At 47.3% G+C, this 22,019-nt stretch overlaps 1 protein-coding gene across 2 annotated transcripts in view; it reads left to right on the top strand.

Moving 5' to 3' along the window:
* LOC142214388 (embryonic protein UVS.2-like) overlaps positions 1 to 21,688 on the top strand; it is a 54,179-nt gene extending 32,491 nt beyond the window's left edge. For both annotated transcript variants that reach the window (XM_075283332.1, XM_075283331.1), the window contains 3 exons: positions 5,885 to 6,003; positions 15,477 to 15,684; positions 21,536 to 21,688. In XM_075283332.1, coding sequence (XP_075139433.1) covers positions 5,885 to 6,003; positions 15,477 to 15,684; positions 21,536 to 21,591 — 383 coding nt within the window. In that variant the 3' untranslated portion in view covers positions 21,592 to 21,688. The remainder of the gene's footprint in view (positions 1 to 5,884; positions 6,004 to 15,476; positions 15,685 to 21,535) is intronic.
* The last annotated feature ends 331 nt before the right edge of the window (positions 21,689 to 22,019 follow it).

Genomic DNA, 22,019 nt, shown 5'->3' with positions numbered 1-22,019 from the left:
ATTCATTTCTATGGGGAGCGCTCGTGGTGAAAGGAGCAGCCCATTCATTTCTATGGGGAGTGCTAGTAGTCAAAGGAGCAGCCCATTCATTTCTATGGGGAGCGCTCGTGGTGAAAGGAGCAGCCCATTCACTTCTATGGGGAGCGCTCGTGGTGAAAGGAGCAGCCCATTCATTTCTATGGGGAGCGCTCGTAGTGAAAGGAGCAGCCCATTCACTTCTATGGGGAGCGCTCGTAGTGAAAGGAGCAGCCCATTCACTTCTATGGGGAGCGCTCGTGGTGAAAGGAGCAGCCCATTCATTTCTATGGGGAGCGCTCGTAGTGAAAGGAGCAGCCCATTCACTTCTATGGGGAGCGCTCGTAGTGAAAGGAGCAGCCCATTCATTTCTATGGGGAGCGCTCGTAGTGAAAGGAGCAGCCCATTCATTTCTATGGGGAGCGCTCGTAGTGAAAGGAGCAGCCCATTCATTTCTATGGGGAGCGCTCGTAGTGAAAGGAGCAGCCCATTCATTTCTATGGGGAGTGCTCGTAGTGAAAGGAGCAGCCCATTCATTTCTATGGGGAGTGCTCGTAGTGAAAGGAGCAGCCCATTCATTTCTATGGGGAGCGCTCGTGGTGAAAGGAGCAGCCCATTCATTTCTATGGGGAGCGCTCGTAGTGAAAGGAGCAGCCCATTCATTTCTATGGGGAGTGCTCGTAGTGAAAGGAGCAGCCCATTCATTTCTATGGGGAGCGCTCGTAGTGAAAGGAGCAGCCCATTCATTTCTATGGGGAGCGCTCGTAGTCAAAGGAGCAGCCCATTCATTTCTATGGGGAGTGCTCGTAGTGAAAGGAGCAGCCCATTCATTTCTATGGGGAGTGCTCGTAGTGAAAGGAGCAGCCCATTCATTTCTATGGGGAGCGCTCGTAGTGAAAGGAGCAGCCCATTCATTTCTATGGGGAGCGCTCGTAGTCAAAGGAGCAGCCCATTCATTTCTATGGGGAGCGCTCGTGGTGAAAGGAGCAGCCCATTCATTTCTATGGGGAGTGCTCGTAGTGAAAGGAGCAGCCCATTCATTTCTATGGGGAGCGCTCGTAGTGAAAGGAGCAGCCCATTCACTTCTATGGGGAGCGCTCGTAGTGAAAGGAGCAGCCCATTCACTTCTATGGGGAGCGCTCGTGGTGAAAGGAGCAGCCCATTCATTTCTATGGGGAGCGCTCGTAGTGAAAGGAGCAGCCCATTCACTTCTATGGGGAGCGCTCGTAGTGAAAGGAGCAGCCCATTCATTTCTATGGGGAGCGCTCGTAGTGAAAGGAGCAGCCCATTCATTTCTATGGGGAGCGCTCGTAGTGAAAGGAGCAGCCCATTCACTTCTATGGGGAGCGCTCGTGGTGAAAGGAGCAGCCCATTCATTTCTATGGAGAGCGCTCGTGGTGAAAGGAGCAGCCCATTCATTTCTATGGGGAGCGCTCGTAGTGAAAGGAGCAGACCATTCATTTCTATGGGGAGCGCTCGTGGTGAAAGGAGCAGCCCATTCATTTCTATGGGGAGCGCTCGTAGTGAAAGGAGCAGCCCATTCATTTCTATGGGGAGTGCTAGTAGTCAAAGGAGCAGCCCATTCATTTCTATGGGGAGCGCTCGTAGTGAAAGGAGCAGCCCATTCATTTCTATGGGGAGCGCTCGTAGTGAAAGGAGCAGCCCATTCATTTCTATGGGGAGCGCTCGTAGTGAAAGGAGCAGCCCATTCATTTTTATGGGGAGTGCTCGTGGTGAAAGGAGCAGCCCATTCATTTCTATGGGGAGCGCTCGTAGTGAAAGGAGCAGCCCATTCACTTCTATGGGGAGCGCTCGTGGTGAAAGGAGCAGCCCATTCATTTCTATGGGGAGCGCTCGTAGTGAAAGGAGCAGCCCATTCATTTCTATGGGGAGCGCTCGTAGTGAAAGGAGCAGCCCATTCATTTCTATGGGGAGCGCTCGTAGTGAAAGGAGCAGCCCATTCACTTCTATGGGGAGCGCTCGTAGTGAAAGGAGCAGCCCATTCATTTCTATGGGGAGCGCTCGTGGTGAAAGGAGCAGCCCATTCATTTCTATGGGGAGCGCTCGTGGTGAAAGGAGCAGCCCATTCACTTCTATGGGGAGCGCTCGTGGTGAAAGGAGCAGCCCATTCATTTCTATGGGGAGCGCTCGTAGTGAAAGGAGCAGCCCATTCATTTCTATGGGGAGCGCTCGTAGTGAAAGGAGCAGCCCATTCATTTCTATGGGGAGCGCTCGTAGTGAAAGGAGCAGCCCATTCATTTCTATGGGGAGCGCTCGTAGTGAAAGGAGCAGCCCATTCACTTCTATGGGGAGCGCTCGTAGTGAAAGGAGCAGCCCATTCATTTCTATGGGGAGCGCTCGTAGTGAAAGGAGCAGCCCATTCATTTCTATGGGGAGCGCTCGTAGTGAAAGGAGCAGCCCATTCATTTCTATGGGGAGCGCTCGTAGTGAAAGGAGCAGCCCATTCATTTCTATGGGGAGCGCTCGTAGTGAAAGGAGCAGCCCATTCATTTCTATGGGGAGCGCTCGTAGTGAAAGGAGCAGCCCATTCATTTCTATGGGGAGCGCTCGTGGTGAAAGGAGCAGCCCATTCATTTCTATGGGGAGCGCTCGTAGTGAAAGGAGCAGCCCATTCATTTCTATGGGGAGCGCTCGTAGTGAAAGGAGCAGCCCATTCATTTCTATGGGGAGCGCTCGTAGTGAAAGGAGCAGCCCATTCACTTCAATGGGGAGCGCTCGTAGTGAAAGGAGCAGCCCATTCATTTCTATGGGGAGCGCTCGTAGTGAAAGGAGCAGCCCATTCATTTCTATGGGGAGCGCTCGTAGTGAAAGGAGCAGCCCATTCACTTCTATGGGGAGCGCTCGTAGTGAAAGGAGCAGCCCATTAATTTCTATGGGGAGCGCTCGTGGTGAAAGGAGCAGCCCATTCATTTCTATGGGGAGCGCTCGTAGTGAAAGGAGCAGCCCATTCATTTCAATGGGGAGCGCTCGTAGTCAAAGGAGCAGCCCATTCATTTCTATGGGGAGCGCTCGTGGTGAAAGGAGCAGCCCATTCATTTCTATGGGGAGCGCTCGTGGTGAAAGGAGCAGCCCATTCATTTCTATGGGGAGCGCTCGTAGTGAAAGGAGCAGCCCATTCATTTCTATGGGGAGCGCTCGTAGTGAAAGGAGCAGCCCATTCACTTCTGTGGGGAGCGCTCGTGGTGAAAGGAGCAGCCCATTCATTTCTATGGGGAGTGCTCGTAGTGAAAGGAGCAGCCCATTCATTTCTATGGGGAGCGCTCGTAGTGAAAGGAGCAGCCCATTCATTTCTATGGGGAGCGCTCGTAGTGAAAGGAGCAGCCCATTCACTTCTATGGGGAGCGCTCGTAGTGAAAGGAGCAGCCCATTCACTTCTATGGGGAGCGCTCGTAGTGAAAGGAGCAGCCCATTCATTTCTATGGGGAGCGCTCGTAGTGAAAGGAGCAGCCCATTCATTTCTATGGGGAGCGCTCGTAGTGAAAGGAGCAGCCCATTCATTTCTATGGGGAGCGCTCGTAGTGAAAGGAGCAGCCCATTCATTTCTATGGGGAGCGCTCGTAGTGAAAGGAGCAGCCCATTCATTTCTATGGGGAGCGCTCGTAGTGAAAGGAGCAGCCCATTCATTTCTATGGGGAGCGCTCGTGGTGAAAGGAGCAGCCCATTCATTTCTATGGGGAGCGCTCGTAGTGAAAGGAGCAGCCCATTCATTTCTATGGGGAGCGCTCGTAGTGAAAGGAGCAGCCCATTCATTTCTATGGGGAGCGCTCGTGGTGAAAGGAGCAGCCCATTCATTTCTATGGGGAGCGCTCGTAGTGAAAGGAGCAGCCCATTCATTTCAATGGGGAGCGCTCGTAGTCAAAGGAGCAGCCCATTCATTTCTATGGGGAGCGCTCGTAGTGAAAGGAGCAGCCCATTCATTTCTATGGGGAGCGCTCGTAGTGAAAGGAGCAGCCCATTCATTTCTATGGGGAGCGCTCGTAGTGAAAGGAGCAGCCCATTCATTTCTATGGGGAGCGCTCGTAGTGAAAGGAGCAGCCCATTCACTTCTATGGGGAGCGCTCGTAGTGAAAGGAGCAGCCCATTCATTTCTATGGGGAGCGCTCGTAGTGAAAGGAGCAGCCCATTCACTTCTATGGGGAGCGCTCGTAGTGAAAGGAGCAGCCCATTCACTTCTATGGGGAGCGCTCGTAGTGAAAGGAGCAGCCCATTCACTTCTATGGGGAGCGCTCGTAGTGAAAGGAGCAGCCCATTCACTTCTATGGGGAGCGCTCGTAGTGAAAGGAGCAGCCCATTCATTTCTATGGGGAGCGCTCGTAGTGAAAGGAGCAGCCCATTCATTTCTATGGGGAGCGCTCGTAGTGAAAGGAGCAGCCCATTCATTTCTATGGGGAGCGCTCGTAGTGAAAGGAGCAGCCCATTCATTTCTATGGGGAGCGCTCGTAGTGAAAGCAGCAGCCCATTCATTTCTATGGGGAGCGCTCGTAGTGAAAGGAGCAGCCCATTCATTTCTATGGGGAGCGCTCGTAGTGAAAGGAGCAGCCCATTCATTTCTATGGGGAGTGCTCGTAGTGAAAGGAGCAGCCCATTCATTTCTATGGGGAGCGCTCGTAGTGAAAGGAGCAGCCCATTCATTTCTAAGGGGAGCGCTCGTAGTGAAAGGAGCAGCCCATTCATTTCTAAGGGGAGCGCTCGTAGTGAAAGGAGCAGCCCATTCATTTCTAAGGGGAGCGCTCGTAGTGAAAGGAGCAGCCCATTCATTTCTAAGGGGAGCGCTCGTAGTGAAAGGAGCAGCCCATTCATTTCTAAGGGGAGCGCTCATAGTGAAAGGAGCAGCCCATTCATTTCTATGGGGAGCGCTCGTAGTGAAAGGAGCAGCCCATTCATTTCTAAGGGGAGCGCTCGTAGTGAAAGGAGCAGCCCATTCACTTCTATGGGGAGCGCTCGTAGTGAAAGGAGCAGCCCATTCATTTCTATGGGGAGCGCTCGTAGTGAAAGGAGCAGCCCATTCATTTCTATGGGGAGCGCTCGTGGTGAAAGGAGCAGCCCATTCATTTCTAAGGGGAGCGCTCGTATCCCGGCTCCCATAGAAATGAATGGAACTGCTTCATACGCCGCTGATTCTGAACGTGTTTTAGGCCGGGTTCACATGGAGTATTGTGGCTCGTCATTTGGTACGTACACGCTGCGGGATCTTTTGCGGGCCGTATACGCTCCCATTGTTTTCAAATGGAGCCGGTACCTATTTTTCGGCCGCAGCAAAATCACGGCTGCAAAATAGCACCGCGTGTACGGTACCGGCTCCCATTGAAAACAATGGGAGCGTATATGGCCCGCAAATCCTGCCGTGGCATCTACGTACCAAATGATGAGCCAGAATACTCCGTGTGAACCCGGCCTTACGTTCAGAATAAGCTGCCGTATACGTAGTGTGAATGAGCCCTTAGGGTGCAGTGGTGTGGCACTTTAATTGGGCAATGCAAGGTGTGGTGCCATTTCATGTTCCCCTAGTGCTCATCTGGAGACCCCTACAGATCCACGCCCATAGTGCTATAATGTCTATAGGGCTGCTTCTGTATTTTATGGCTTCCATTAATGGGTTCCTCCATATCCATGTGACATCGGCCATCGCAGCGGCTATAAGGGGCCCAGTCCCTTCTGGATTACACCAGTAGATAGCGGCCTCTAGTTATTGAGCCCTCATCCTGCCCAGGGCCACCGCCGCCTCCTGGAGGTCCCTTGTCTGATGCTGTCCAGGGTCAGTATACTGTGGGGGGGGGACGGGACTATATCAAAGATTGCTAGGGGGCGCAGTCTCTGCTAGTTACACCCCTGATGTCTTCTATTACAGTAAAGTGCGGAGGAACCTTCAGCAGAACAGCTGGGAATTTTTCAACTCCACATTTTCCCTCTAAATATCCCAATTCAATGAACTGTGTCTGGGTCCTTTCTGCCCCCGCTGGGTACAAGGTAAGTGGCAAGAGGGAGGTTCTGTGAACATGAGGGTCACCAGGGGGGTGTAGTAACTTCTGCCAGATAGATAGATAGATAGATAGATAGATAGATAGATAGATAGATAGGTGATAGATAGATAGATAGATAGATAGATAGATAGATAGGAGATAGATAGATAGATAGATAGATAGGAGATAGATAGATAGATAGATAGATAGATAGATAGATAGATAGGAGATAGATAGATAGGAGATAGATAGATAGATAGATAGATAGATAGATAGATAGATAGGAGATAGATAGATAGATAGATAGATAGATAGATAGATAGATAGATAGATAGGAGATAGATAGATAGATAGATAGATAGATAGATAGATAGATAGGAGATAGATAGATAGATAGATAGATAGATAGATAGGAGATAGATAGATAGATAGATAGATGATAGATAGATAGATAGATAGATGATAGATAGATAGATAGATAGATAGATAGATAGATAGATAGATAGATAGATAGATAGGAGATAGATAGATAGATAGATAGATAGATAGATAGGAGATAGATAGATAGATAGATAGATAGATAGATAGATAGATAGGAGATAGATAGATAGATAGATAGATAGATATATAGATAGATAGATAGGAGATAGATAGATAGATAGATAGATAGATAGGAGATAGATAGATAGATAGATAGATAGATAGATAGATAGATAGGAGATAGATAGATAGATAGATAGATAGATAGGAGATAGATAGATAGATAGATAGGAGATAGATAGATAGATAGATAGATAGATAGATAGATAGATAGATAGGAGATAGATAGATAGATAGATAGATAGATAGATAGGAGATAGATAGATAGATAGATAGATAGATAGATAGATAGATAGGAGATAGATAGATAGATAGATAGATAGATAGATAGGAGATAGATAGATAGATAGATAGATAGATAGATAGATAGATAGGAGATAGATAGATAGATAGATAGATAGGAGATAGATAGATAGATAGATAGATAGATAGATAGATAGGAGATAGATAGATAGATAGATAGATAGATAGATAGGAGATAGATAGATAGATAGATAGATAGATAGATAGATAGGAGATAGATAGATAGATAGATAGATAGATAGGAGATAGATAGATAGGAGATAGATAGATAGATAGATAGATAGATAGGAGATAGATAGAGAGATAGATAGGAGATAGATAGATAGATAGATAGATAGGAGATAGATAGATAGATAGATAGATAGAGTGTTGGCCAAAAGTATTGCCCCCTGCAGTCCTGTCAGATAATCCTCGCTGTCCCCCAGATAATGATTACACAGCACAGACTCTTATATAGTATATAAGTGACACAGGGTATATACAGTATAAGTATCGCCCCCTGCAGTCCTGTCAGATAATCCTCGCTGTCCCCAGATAATGATTACACAGCACAGACTCTTATATAGTATATAAGTGACACAGGGTATATACAGTATAAGTATCGCCCCCTGCAGTCCTGTCAGATAATCCTCGGTGTCCCCAGATAATGATTACACAGCACAGACTCTTATATAGTATATAAGTGACACAGGGTATATACAGTATAAGTATCGCCCCCTGCAGTTCTGTCAGATAATCCTCGCTGTCCCCCAGATAATGATTACACAGCACAGACTCTTATATAGTATATAAGTGACACAGGGTATATACAGTATAAGTATCGCCCCCTGCAGTCCTGTCAGATAATCCTCGCTGTCCCCCAGATAATGATTACACAGCACAGACTCTTATATAGTATATAAGTGACACAGGGTATATACAGTATAAGTATCGCCCCCTGCAGTCCTGTCAGATAATCCTCGCTGTCCCCCAGATAATGATTACACAGCACAAACTCTTATATAGTATATAAGTGACACAGGGTATATACAGTATAAGTATCGCCCCCTGCAGTCCTGTCAGATAATCCTCGCTGTCCCCCAGATAATGATTACACAGCACAGACTCTTATATAGTATATAAGTGACACAGGGTATATACAGTATAAGTATCGCCCCCTGCAGTCCTGTCAGATAATCCTCGCTGTCCCCAGATAATGATTACACAGCACAGACTCTTATATAGTATATAAGTGACACAGGGTATATACAGTATAAGTATCGCCCCCTGCAGTCCTGTCACATAATCCTCGCTGTCCCCCAGATAATGATTACACAGCACAAACTCTTATATAGTATATAAGTGACACAGGGTATATACAGTATAAGTATCGCCCCCTGCAGTCCTGTCAGATAATCCTCGCTGTCCCCCAGATAATGATTACACAGCACAAACTCTTATATAGTATATAAGTGACACAGGGTATATACAGTATAAGTATCGCCCCCTGCAGTCCTGTCAGATAATCCTCGGTGTCCCCCAGATAATGATTACACAGCACAGACTCTTATATAGTATATAAGTGACACAGGGTATATACAGTATAAGTATCGCCCCCTGCAGTCCTGTCAGATAATCCTCAGTGTCCCCAGATAATGATTACACAGCACAGGCTCTTATATAGTATATAAGTGACACAGGGTATATACAGTATAAGTATCGCCCCCTGCAGTCCTGTCAGATAATCCTCGCTGTCCCCAGATAATGATTACACAGCACAGACTCTTATATAGTATATAAGTGACACAGGGTATATACAGTATAAGTATCGTCCCCTGCAGTCCTGTCAGATAATCCTCGCTGTCCCCCAGATAATGATTACAAGCACAGACTCTTATATAGTATATAAGTGACACAGGGTATATACAGTATAAGTATCGCCCCCTGCAGTCCTGTCAGATAATCCTCGCAGTCCCCCAGATAATGATTACACAGCACAGACTCTTATATAGTATATAAGTGACACAGGGTATATACAGTATAAGTATCGCCCCCTGCAGTTCTGTCAGATAATCCTCGCTGTCCCCCAGATAATGATTACACAGCACAGACTCTTATATAGTATATAAGTGACACAGGGTATATACAGTATAAGTATCGCCCCCTGCAGTCCTGTCAGATAATCCTCGCTGTCCCCCAGATAATGATTACACAGCACAGACTCTTATATAGTATATAAGAGACACAGGGTATATACAGTATAAGTATCGCCCCCTGCAGTCCTGTCAGATAATCCTCGCTGTCCCCCAGATAATGATTACACAGCACAAACTCTTATATAGTATATAAGTGACACAGGGTATATACAGTATAAGTATCGCCCCCTGCAGTCCTATCAGATAATCCTCGCTGTCCCCCAGATAATGATTACACAGCACAGACTCTTATATAGTATATAAGTGACACAGGGTATATACAGTATAAGTATCGCCCCCTGCAGTCCTGTCAGATAATCCTCGCTGTCCCCCAGATAATGATTACACAGCACAGACTCTTATATAGTATATAAGTGACACAGGGTATATACAGTATAAGTATCGCCCCCTGCAGTCCTGTCAGATAATCCTTGCTGTCCCCCAGATAATGATTACACAGCACAGGCTCTTATATAGTATCTAAGTGACACAGGGTATATACAGTATAAGTATCGCCCCCTGCAGTCCTGTCAGATAATCCCCGGTGTCCCCCAGATAATGATTACACAGCACAGGCTCTTATATAGTATATAAGTGACACAGGGTATATACAGTATAAGTATCGCCCCTTGCAGTCCTGTCAGATAATCCTCGCTGTCCCCCAGATAATGATTACACAGCACAGACTCTTATATAGTATATAAGTGACACAGGGTATATACAGTATAAGTATCGCCCCCTGCAGTCCTGTCAGATAATCCTCGCTGTCCCCCAGATAATGATTACACAGCACAGACTCTTATATAGTATATAAGTGACACAGGGTATATACAGTATAAGTATCGCCCCCTGCAGTCCTGTCAGATAATCCTCGGTGTCCCCCAGATAATGATTACACAGCACAGACTCTTATATAGTATATAAGTGACACAGGGTATATACAGTATAAGTATCGCCCCCTGCAGTCCTGTCAGATAATCCTCGGTGTCTCCAGATAATGATTACACAGCACAGACTCTTATATAGTATATAAGTGACACAGGGTATATACAGTATAAGTATTGCCCCCTGCAGACCTGTCAGATAATCCTCGCTGTCCCCCAGATAATGATTACACAGCACAGACTCTTATATAGTATATAAGTGACACAGGGTATATACAGTATAAGTATCGCCCCCTGCAGTCCTGTCAGATAATCCTCGGTGTCCCCAGATAATGATTACACAGCACAGACTCTTATATAGTATATAAGTGACACAGGGTATATACAGTATAAGTATCACCCCCTGCAGTCCTGTCAGATAATCCTCGCTGTCCCCCAGATAATGATTACACAGCACAGACTCTTATATAGTATATAAGTGACACAGGGTATATACAGTATAAGTATTGCCCCCTGCAGACCTGTCAGATAATCCTCGCTGTCCCCCAGATAATGATTACACAGCACAAACTCTTATATAGTATATAAGTGACACAGGGTATATACAGTATAAGTATCGCCCCCTGCAGTCCTATCAGATAATCCTCGCTGTCCCCCAGATAATGATTACACAGCACAGACTCTTATATAGTATATAAGTGACACAGGTTATATACAGTATAAGTATCGCCCCCTGCAGTCCTATCAGATAATCCTCGCTGTCCCCCAGATAATGATTACACAGCACAGACTCTTATATAGTATATAAGTGACACAGGGTATATACAGTATAAGTATCGCCCCCTGCAGTTCTGTCAGATAATCCTCGCTGTCCCCCAGATAATGATTACACAGCACAAACTCTTATATAGTATATAAGTGACACAGGGTATATACAATATAAGTATCGACCCCTGCAGTCCTGTCAGATAATCCTCGGTGTCCCCAGATAATGATTACACAGCACAGGCTCTTATATAGTATATAAATGACACAGGGTATATACAGTATAAGTATTGCCCCCTGCAGTCCTGTCAGATCATCCCCGGTGTCCCCCAGATAATGATTACACAGCACAAACTCTTATATAGTATATAAGTGACACAGGGTATATACAGTATAAGTATCGCCCCCTGCAGTCCTGTCAGATAATCCTCGGTGTCTCCAGATAATGATTACACAGCACAGACTCTTATATAGTATATAAGTGACACAGGGTATATACAGTATAAGTATCGCCCCCTGCAGTCCCGTCAGATAATCCTCGCTGTCCCCCAGATAATGATTACACAGCACAGACTCTTATATAGTATATAAGTGACACAGGGTATATACAGTATAAGTATCGCCCCCTGCAGTCCTGTCAGATAATCCTCGCTGTCCCCCAGATAATGATTACACAGCACAGACTCTTATATAGTATATAAGTGACACAGGGTATATACAGTATAAGTATCGCCCCCTGCAGTCCTGTCAGATAATCCTCGGTGTCCCCCAGATAATGATTACACTGCACAGACTCTTATATAGTATATAAGTGACACAGGGTATATACAGTATAAGTATCGACCCCTGCAGTCCTGTCAGATAATCCTCGGTGTCCCCAGATAATGATTACACAGCACAGACTCTTATATAGTATATAAGTGACACAGGGTATATACAGTATAAGTATCGCTCCCTGCAGTCCTGTCAGATAATCCTCGCTGTCCCCCAGATAATGATTACACAGCACAGACTCTTATATAGTATATAAGTGACACAGGGTATATACAGTATAAGTATCGCCCCCTGCAGTCCTGTCAGATAATCCTCGCTGTCCCCCAGATAATGATTACACAGCACAGACTCTTATATAGTATATAAGTGACACAGGGTATATACAGTATAAGTATCGCCCCCTGCAGTCCTGTCAGATAATCCTCGGTGTCTCCAGATAATGCTTACACAGCACAGGCTCTTATATAGTATATAAGTGACACAGGGTATATACAGTATAAGTATTGCCCCCTGCAGACCTGTCAGATAATCCTCGGTGTCTCCAGATAATGATTACACAGCACAGACTCTTATATAGTATATAAGTGACACAGGGTATATACAGTATAAGTATCGCCCCCTGCAGTCCTGTCAGATAATCCTCGCTGTCCCCAGATAATGATTACACAGCACAGACTCTTATATAGTATATAAGTGACACAGGGTATATACAGTATAAGTATCGCCCCCTGCAGTCCTGTCAGATAATCCTCGCTGTCCCCAGATAATGATTACACAGCACAGACTCTTATATAGTATATAAGTGACACAGGGTACATACAGTATAAGTATCGCCCTCTGCAGTCCTGTCAGATGATCCTCGCTGTCCCCCAGATAATGATTACACAGCACAAACTCTTATATAGTATATAAGTGACACAGGGTATATACAGTATAAGTATCGCCCCCTGCAGTCCTGTCAGATAATCCTCGCTGTCCCCAGATAATGATTACACAGCACAGACTCTTATATAGTATATAAGTGACACAGGGTATATACAGTATAAGTATCGCCCCCTGCAGTCCTGTCAGATAATCCTCGCTGTCCCCCAGATAATGATTACACAGCACAGGCTCTTATATAGTATATAAGTGACACAGGGTATATACAGTATAAGTATCGCCCCCTACAGACCTGTCAGATAATCCTCGGTGTCTCCAGATAATGATTACACAGCACAGACTCTTATATGGTATATAAGTGACACAGGGTATATACAGTATAAGTATCGCCCCCTGCAGTCCTGTCAGATAATCCTCGCTGTCCCCAGATAATGATTACACAGCACAGACTCTTATATAGTATATAAGTGACACAGGGTATATACAGTACAAGTATCGCCCCCTGCAGTTCTGTCAGATAATCCTCGCTGTCCCCCAGATAATGATTACACAGCACAAACTCTTATATAGTATATAAGTGACACAGGGTATATACAGTATAAGTATCGCCCCCTGCAGTCCTGTCAGATAATCCTCGCTGTCCCCAGATAATGATTACACAGCACAGACTCTTATATAGTATATAAGTGACAGGGTATATACAGTATAAGTATCGCCCCCTGCAGTCCTGTCAGATGATCCTCGCTGTCCCCCAGATAATGATTACACAGCACAGACTCTTATATAGTATATAAGTGACACAGGGTATATACAGTATAAGTATCGCCCCCTGCAGTCCTGTCAGATAATCCTCGCTGTCCCCAGATAATGATTACACAGCACAAACTCTTATATAGTATATAAGTGACACAGGGTATATACAGTATAAGTATCGCCCCCTGCAGTCCTGTCAGATAATCCTCGGTGTCCCCCAGATAATGATTACACAGCACAGACTCTTATATAGTATATAAGTGACACAGGGTATATACAGTATAAGTATCGCCCCCTGCAGTCCTGTCAGATAATCCTCGCTGTCCCCCAGATAATGATTACACAGCACAGACTCTTATATAGTATATAAGTGACACAGGGTATATACAGTATAAGTATCGCCCCCTGCAGTCCTGTCAGATAATCCTCGCTGTCCCCAGATAATGATTACAAGCACAAACTCTTTGGTAATATCTTCAGTTATTTTGCTTGCAATGAAAAAACACAAAAGAAAATGAAAATAAAGTCCCATCATTGATCATTTTACACAAAACTCCAAAACTGGTGCGGACAGAAGTATTGGCGCCCTCAGCCTAATACTTGGTAGCACAACCTTTAGACACAATAACTGCGCACAACCGCTTCCGCTAACCAGCTATGAGTTTCTTACAAGGCTCTGCTGGAATCTTAGACCCTTCTTCTTTGGCAAACTGCTCGCGGTCCCCCCTGAGATGTGAAGGGGGCCTTCTCCAAACTGCCACCAAGAGATCTCCCCCCCCCCCCACAGGTGTTCTATGGGATTCAGGGCTGGACTCATTGCTGCCACTTTACAAGTCTCCAGGGCTTTCTCTCACCACCATTTTCTAGTGCTGACCTGAAGTGTGTTTTGGGTCCTTGTCCTGCTGGAAGAGCCCTGACCTCTGAGGGAGACCCAGCTTTCTCACACTGGGCCCTACATGATGCTGCACAATGTGTTGGTCGTCTTCAGACTTCATAATGCCAAGCACACGGTCAAGCAGTCCAGTGCCAGAGGCAGCAAAGCAACCCCAAACCATCAGGGACCTCCGCCATGTCTGACTGTAGGGGGCGTCTTCTTCTCTTTTTTCCTGTAAACTCTATGTTGAGGCCTTTTCCTACTTTTGTCTCATCTGACCAGAGAACATTCTTCCAGAATGGTTTTGGCTTTCTCAGGTAAGTTTTGGCAAACTCCTGCCTGGCTTCTGTCTCTAGGTAAGAAGTGGGGTCTTCCTGGGTCTCCTACCAGCGCCACACCTCCCATGAGGTGACCTGAATCGACCACTTCAGGCAGCGCTATACCAGGGCCCCAGGGAGGGCGGCATTTTTGCATACCTAAGCCAGTCCAGGACAATCTGTCCTGGACTGGCTTAGCACCGAGCGGTGGATTGGGGAGGCCGCTGGAGCTGCGCTGCTCCAGCGGCCTCCCCTCACGCTAAGGCAGAAAGCAGGTCCTCTCCCTGCCTGCGAACGCCACCCCCTTTGCTCCGCCACGCCCCCTCCGCTCCGACCCCTCCTCCCGGGGGGAAGGCAGCTTTCTGTCGTCCGCCTCGGGCGGCGAACAAGGAAGCTTCACCCCTGTCTCCTACCATACAGTCCCTTCTCATTCAGACGCTGACACTGGATAGTACGGGGTGACGCTGTTGTACCCTCGGACTGCAGGGCAGCTTGGACTTGTTTGGATGTTAGTCGAGGTTCTTTATCCGCCATCCGCACAATCTTGCGGTGAAATCTCTGGTCAATGTTTCTTTTGCGTCCACATCTAGGGAGGTTAGCCACAGGGCCATGGGCTTTACACTTCTTGATGACACTGCGCACGGTAGACACAGGAACATTCAGGGCTTTGGAGATGGACTTGTAGCCTTGAGATTGCTCAGGCTTCCTCACAATTTTGCTTTTCAAGTCCTCAGACAGTTCTTTGGTCTTCTTTCTTTTCTCCATGCTCAATGTGGTCACACAAGGACACAGGACAGAGGTGGAGTCAACTTTAATCCATTTCAACTGGCTGCAAGTGTGATTTAGTTATTGCCACCACCTGTTAGGTGCCTCAGGTAAGTAACAGGTGCTGCTAATTACACAAATTAGAGAATTTTGACAATTCTTTTTGTGGTTTTCCATTGAAGACAAATTAAATGAAGATAATAATACCAAAGAATTTGTGATTGCAATCATTTTCTGGAAGAAAATGAGTATTATCTGACAGAATTGCAGGGCTGCCAATACTTTTGGCCAACACTGTAGATAGATAGATAGATAGATAGATAGATAGATAGATAGATAGGAGATAGCGGCACACCAAAGAGTATGGGGTAACCCTGTGATCTCTGCAGATCAAACTCCATGTGGCTCCGTTCAATCTGGAACCATCACCAGGATGCTCTTATGACTATTTTCTTCTTCGTGATGGTCAAAGACAAGCCAAGAAATGCGGTCACCTTCCCAAGCTGGATTTCATGTCTTCTACCAATTCTCTATTGGTCCATTTTCACAGTGACTCCTCTGTGCAGGCAGATGGCTTCTCTGCTGCATACTCGTTCTGTAAGTAAATGTTGAACCTAAACTATCTATTTTCAGTCTCAAGATGACATACTGGTTCTGCTGACAGTAACCTATCTATCTGCAGGCTGGGGGGATATGCTGGTTCTGGTGACAGTAACCTATCTATCTGCAGGGCTGGGGTGATATGCTGGTTCTGGTGACAGTAACCTATCTATCTGCAGGACTGGGGTGATATGCTGGGTCTGGTGACAGTAACCTATCTATCTGGAGGGCTGGGGTGATATGCTGGGTCTGGTGACAGTAACCTATCTATCTGGAGGGCTGGGGTGATATGCTGGTTCTGGTGACAGTAACCTATCTATCTGCAGGACTGGGGTGATATGCTGGGTCTGGTGACAGTAACCTATCTATCTGCAGGGCTGGGGTGATATGCTGGTTCTGGTGACAGTAACCTATCTATCTGCAGGGCTGGGGTGATATACTGTTTCTGGTGACAGTAACCTATCTATCTGCAGGGCTGGGGTGATATGCTGGGTCTGGTGACAGTAACCTATCTATCTGCAGGGCTGGGGTGATATGCTGGTTCTGGTGACAGTAACCTATCTATCTGCAGGTCTGGGGTGATATGCTGGTTCTGGTGACAGTAACCTATCTACCTGCAGGGCTGGGGTGATATGCTGGTTCTAGTAACAGTAACCTATCTACCTGCAGGGCTGGGGTGATATGCTGGGTCTGGTGACAGTAACCTATCTATCTGCAGGGCTGGGGTGATATGCTGGTTCTGGTGACAGTAACCTATCTACCTGCAGGGCTGGGGTGATATGCTGGTTCTAGTAACAGTAACCTATCTACCTGCAGGGCTGGGGTGATATGCTGGGTCTGGTGAGAGTAACCTATCTATCTGCAGGGCTGGGGTGATGTGCTGGTTCTGGTGACAGTAACCTATCTATCTGCAGGGCTGGGGTGATGTGCTGGTTCTGGTGACAGTAACCTATCTATCTGCAGGGCTGGGGTGATATGCGGGGTCTGGTGACAGTAACCTATCTATCTGCAGGGCTGGGGTGATATGCTGGTTCTGGTGACAGTAACCTATCTATCTGCAGGGCTGGGGTGATGTGCTGGTTCTGGTGACAGTAACCTATCTATCTGCAGGGCTGGGGTGATATGCTGGTTCTGGTGACAGTAACCTATCTATCTGCAGGGCTGGGGTGATATGCTGGGTCTGGTGACAGTAACCTATCTATCTGCGGGGCTGGGGTGATATGCTGGGTCTGGTGACAGTAACCTATCTATCTGCAGGGCTGGGGTGATATGCTGGATCTGGTGACAGTAACCTATCTATCTGCAGGGCTGGGGTGATATGCTGGATCTGGTGACAGTAACCTATCTATCTGCAGGGCTGGGGTGATATGATGGTTCTGTTGACAGTAACCTATCTATCTGTAGTACTGGGGTGATATACTGGTTCTGGTGACAGTAACTTATCTATCTGCAGGGCTGGGGTGATATGCTGGGTCTGGTGACAGTAACCTATCTATCTGCAGGGCTGGGGTGATATGCTGGTACTGGTGACAGTAACCTATCTATCTGCAGGGCTGGGGTGATATGCTGGGTCTGGTGACAGTAACCTATCTATCTGCAGGGCTGGGGTGATGTGCTGGGTCTGGTGACAGTAACCTATCTATCTGCAGGGCTGGGGTGACATGCTGGGTCTGGTGACAGTAACCTATCTATCTGCAGGGCTGGGGTGATATGCTGGTTCTGGTGACAGTAACCTATCTATCTGCAGGGCTGGGGTGATATGCTGGGTCTGGTAACAGTAACCTATCTATCTGCAGGGCTGGGGTGATATGCTGGGTCTGGTGACAGTAACCTATCTATCTGCAGGGCTGGGGTGACATGCTGGGTCTGGTGACAGTAACCTATCTATCTGCAGGGCTGGGGTGATATGCTGGGTCTGGTGACACTAACCTATCTATCTGCAGGGCTGGGGTGACATGCTGGGTCTGGTGACAGTAACCTATCTATCTGTACGGCTGGGGTGATATGCTGGTTCTGGTGACAGTAACCTATCTATCTGCAGGGCTGGGGTGATGTGCTGGGGCTGGTGACAGTAACCTATCTATCTGCAGGGCTGGGGTGATATGCTGGGTCTGGTGAGAGTAACCTATCTATCTGCAGGGCTGGGGTGATATGCTGGGCCTGGTGACAGTAACCTATCTATCTGCAGGGCTGGGGTGATATGCTGGTTCTGGTGACAGTAACCTATCTATCTGCAGGGCTGGGGTGATATGCTGGTTGTGGTGACAGTAACCTATCTATCTGCAGGGCTGGGGTGATATGCTGGTTCTGGTGACAGTAACCTATCTATCTGCAGGGCTGGGGTGATATGCTGGTTCTGGTGACAGAATCTCTTTAAAGGGTCCCTAAGGATCGCTCAGTAGAAGGCTGCTCCTCTATCATCTTGGTTGACTCCATACATTACATGTTTAAGTGTCTGTAGGATTTCTTGGAGATCTGCATCCACCCCCCCGTCTCTACATTACACCCCCCGTCTCTCCATTACACCCCCTGTCTCTACATTACACCCCCCGTCTCTACATTACACCCCCCGTCTCTACATTACACCCCCTGTCTCTACATTACACCCCCCGTCTCTACATTACACCCCCTGTCTCTACATTACACCCCCTGTCTCTACATTACACCCCCTGTCTCTACATTACACCCCCCCGTCTCTACATTACACCCCCCCGTCTCTACATTACACCCCCTGTCTCTACATTACACCCCCTGTCTCTACATTACACCCCCCGTCTCTACATTACACCCCCTGTCTCTACATTACACCCCCCGTCTCTACATTACACCCCCCGTCTCTCCATTACACCCCCTGTCTCTACATTACACCCCCTGTCTCTACATTACACCCCCTGTCTCTACATTACACCCCCTGTCTCTACATTACACCCCCCCGTCTCTACATTACACCCCCCCGTCTCTACATTACACCCCCCCGTCTCTACATTACACCCCCTGTCTCTACATTACACCCCCTGTCTCTACATTACACCCCCTGTCTCTCCATTACACCCCCTGTCTCTACATTACACCCCCCCGTCTCTACATTACACCCCCTGTCTCTACATTACACCCCCCCGTCTCTACATTACACCCCCTGTCTCTACATTACACCCCCCCGTCTCTACATTACACCCCCTGTCTCTACATTACACCCCCTGTCTCTACATTACACCCCCCCGTCTCTACATTACACCCCCTGTCTCTACATTACACCCCCTGTCTCTACATTACACCCCCCGTCTCTCCATTACACCCCCCGTCTCTCCATTACACCCCCTGTCTGTCTCTACATTACATTCCCCGTCTCTACATTACACCCCCTGTCTCTACATTACACCCCCTGTCTCTACATTACACCCCCTGTCTCTACATTACACCCCCCGTCTCTACATTACACCCCCCGTCTCTACATTACACCCCCCGTCTCTACATTACACCCCCTGTCTCTACATTACACCCCCTGTCTCTACATTACACCCCCTGTCTCTACATTACACCCCCTGTCTCTACATTACACCCCCTGTCTCTACATTACACCCCCTGTCTCTACATTACACCCCCTGTCTCTACATTACACCCCCTGTCTCTACATTACACCCCCTGTCTCTACATTACACCCCCTGTCTCTACATTACACCCCCTGTCTCTACATTACACCCCCTGTCTCTACATTACACCCCCTGTCTCTACATTACACCCCCTGTCTCTACATTACACCCCCCCCGTCTCTACATTACACCCCCCCGTCTCTACATTACACCCCCTGTCTCTACATTACACCCCCTGTCTCTACATTACACCCCCTGTCTCTACATTACACCCCCCGTCTCTACATTACACCCCCCGTCTCTACATTACTACCCCCCGTCTCTACATTACACCCCCTGTCTCTACATTACACCCCCTGTCTCTACATTACACCCCCTGTCTCTACATTACACCCCCCGTCTCTCCATTACACCCCCTGTCTCTACATTACACCCCCTGTCTCTACATTACACCCCCCCGTCTCTACATTACACCCCCTGTCTCTACATTACACCCCCTGTCTCTACATTACACCCCCCCCGTCTCTACATTACACCCCCCCCGTCTCTACATTACACCCCCTGTCTCTACATTACACCCCCTGTCTCTACATTACACCCCCTGTCTCTACATTACACCCCCTGTCTCTACATTACACCCCCCCGTCTCTACATTACACCCCCCTGTCTCTCCATTACACCCCCCGTCTCTCCATTACACCCCTCTTCTCTACATTACACCCCCTGTCTCTACATTACACCCCCTGTCTCTCCATTACACCCCCTGTCTCTACATTACACCCCCTGTCTCTACATTACACCCCCTGTCTCTACATTACACCCCCCCGTCTCTCCATTACACCTGCCGTCACCCTGGCAAAAGGTAAATAAAGTTTTTTTTATGTTTTTGGACATCCCCTTTAAAGAGGCTCTGTCATTGGGAACAGTGGTGAACCCGGCCTCTCTGCTGCCTGAGGCGGACGATGAAAAGGAGCGGGGGAAGGGGTGTTCATCTTATGATCGTCCGCCTCATACAGCGGGGGGTTGGCGGTGACAATACATTACATACAATGCAGTAATACTCACAGGAGACGTCTCCCCACATTTCCTGTCTCTTGCCTTCAGCACGTCTTCCATCTGTGACTTGACTCTGATCTTTGACTCCTCACTTCTCCACACACCCAACCCCTATATATATATATATATATATATATATATATATATATATATATATATATCCCACAGCGGCCCCTGCAGCCTATATTATGCCCCACAGTCTATTGTGCCACTGTTGTAGAGAGGGGCCACAGTGGACCCTTAAACCTCTGTTATACCCCACAGTTGCACACTCATGAACTATTGTTATACTCAGAGGTCTCTTCAGACCCGCAAGTATAATAATGGCGGTAATTGGGGATTGCGGCCTGGGCCTGCTCACTACTGCCCCCCTCAGCCTATAGTAGAAGGGGAAGCGGGGGCAGCAGTGAGCAGGTCCGGGGAGGTTGGTAAATAGGCCGCTACCTGCTGGGGATACTGGGCATACTCCAGCAGGTAACGGCCTATTATTACACAAACAAAAATGGTATGTTACTTACTGACCTCGCCGCCGCCGCCGCTGCCGCCGTCTCCTCTCCACCTGGCAATAAGACGTCTGTGTCTCAGCGCAGGATGACGCTGCCTACAGTGAGACGCTGAGGTCTGAACCAGTGCAGGAGACGGTCTGCTCCGGTTGTTTTCAGAGCAGCCTTTCTACTGTGCTAGTTTAGGAAAAAAAGTCGGCTGCTGCGGCCCTCCAGAGCACCGCCTCGGACCATCGCCTCACCTCGCCTCATTGGAGGTGCAGCACTGATTGGGAAAAGTCGCTTTTGGCTAAACATATATTTGCATAGGCTTTAGAGAGGCTATTCCACACCTACCTCTAGTATGTAAATTGCCTCAGTAGTTTATGAATGAGCCCGTTTTTATCCATATGCTAATTAGCCTTCTCAGTGCCCCGGAAGTGTCTGTGAGCGCTGTCTGCTATTCTCTATGTGAGGGCAGGGAGACGCGGTATCAGCACAGCAGCCTCTGCTCTCACAAGGCTAGGCAGGTCTATGACTTCTCCCAATGATAGAGCCCCTTTAAGGAAGGGCCGGCACAGAAGCAAATTAAAGGTGACCAATAAGGGGCCCCTGATACAATACCTGGGGCCCGGGTCACTCGCACTCCACCCTGAACATTCTACACATTATGTGATGTTAATAGAGATTCGCTGATAATATCTCACTTCTACTTTGCAGATTTTATATCACCGAGACGCCGGAATAAGGTTTCATCCAAATCCGCTTATCAGTAATTCCACCACTGGACAGCAGGTGGCGCCATGGAAACGGCGCAGATCAATTACCTCCGACTATCCGAAAAGATGTTCTAGATAAAGTGTCTGCAGAACAAGCTCAACTATGGCTGAAATAAAACCTACTGCTTACACAAGACAAAACGCGTGCCACTAGTAATGTGTGATAGGAGATGGATAGATAGATAGATAGATAGATAGATAGATAGATAGATAGATAGATAGATAGGAGATAGATAGATAGGAGATAGATAGATAGATGATAGATAGATAGGAGATAGATAGATAGATAGGTAGATAGGAGATAGATAGATAGATAGATAGATAGATAGATAGATAGATAGATAGATAGATAGATAGGTAGATAGGAGATAGATAGATAGATAGATAGATAGATAGATAGATAGATAGATAGATAGGAGATAGAT

This window comes from Leptodactylus fuscus, chromosome 7, assembly GCF_031893055.1.
Source record: "Leptodactylus fuscus isolate aLepFus1 chromosome 7, aLepFus1.hap2, whole genome shotgun sequence".
Taxonomy (NCBI): Eukaryota; Metazoa; Chordata; class Amphibia; order Anura; family Leptodactylidae; genus Leptodactylus; species Leptodactylus fuscus.
The sequence above is the reverse complement of the archived record's forward strand: the minus strand, read 5'-3'. Positions and strand labels throughout refer to the sequence as shown.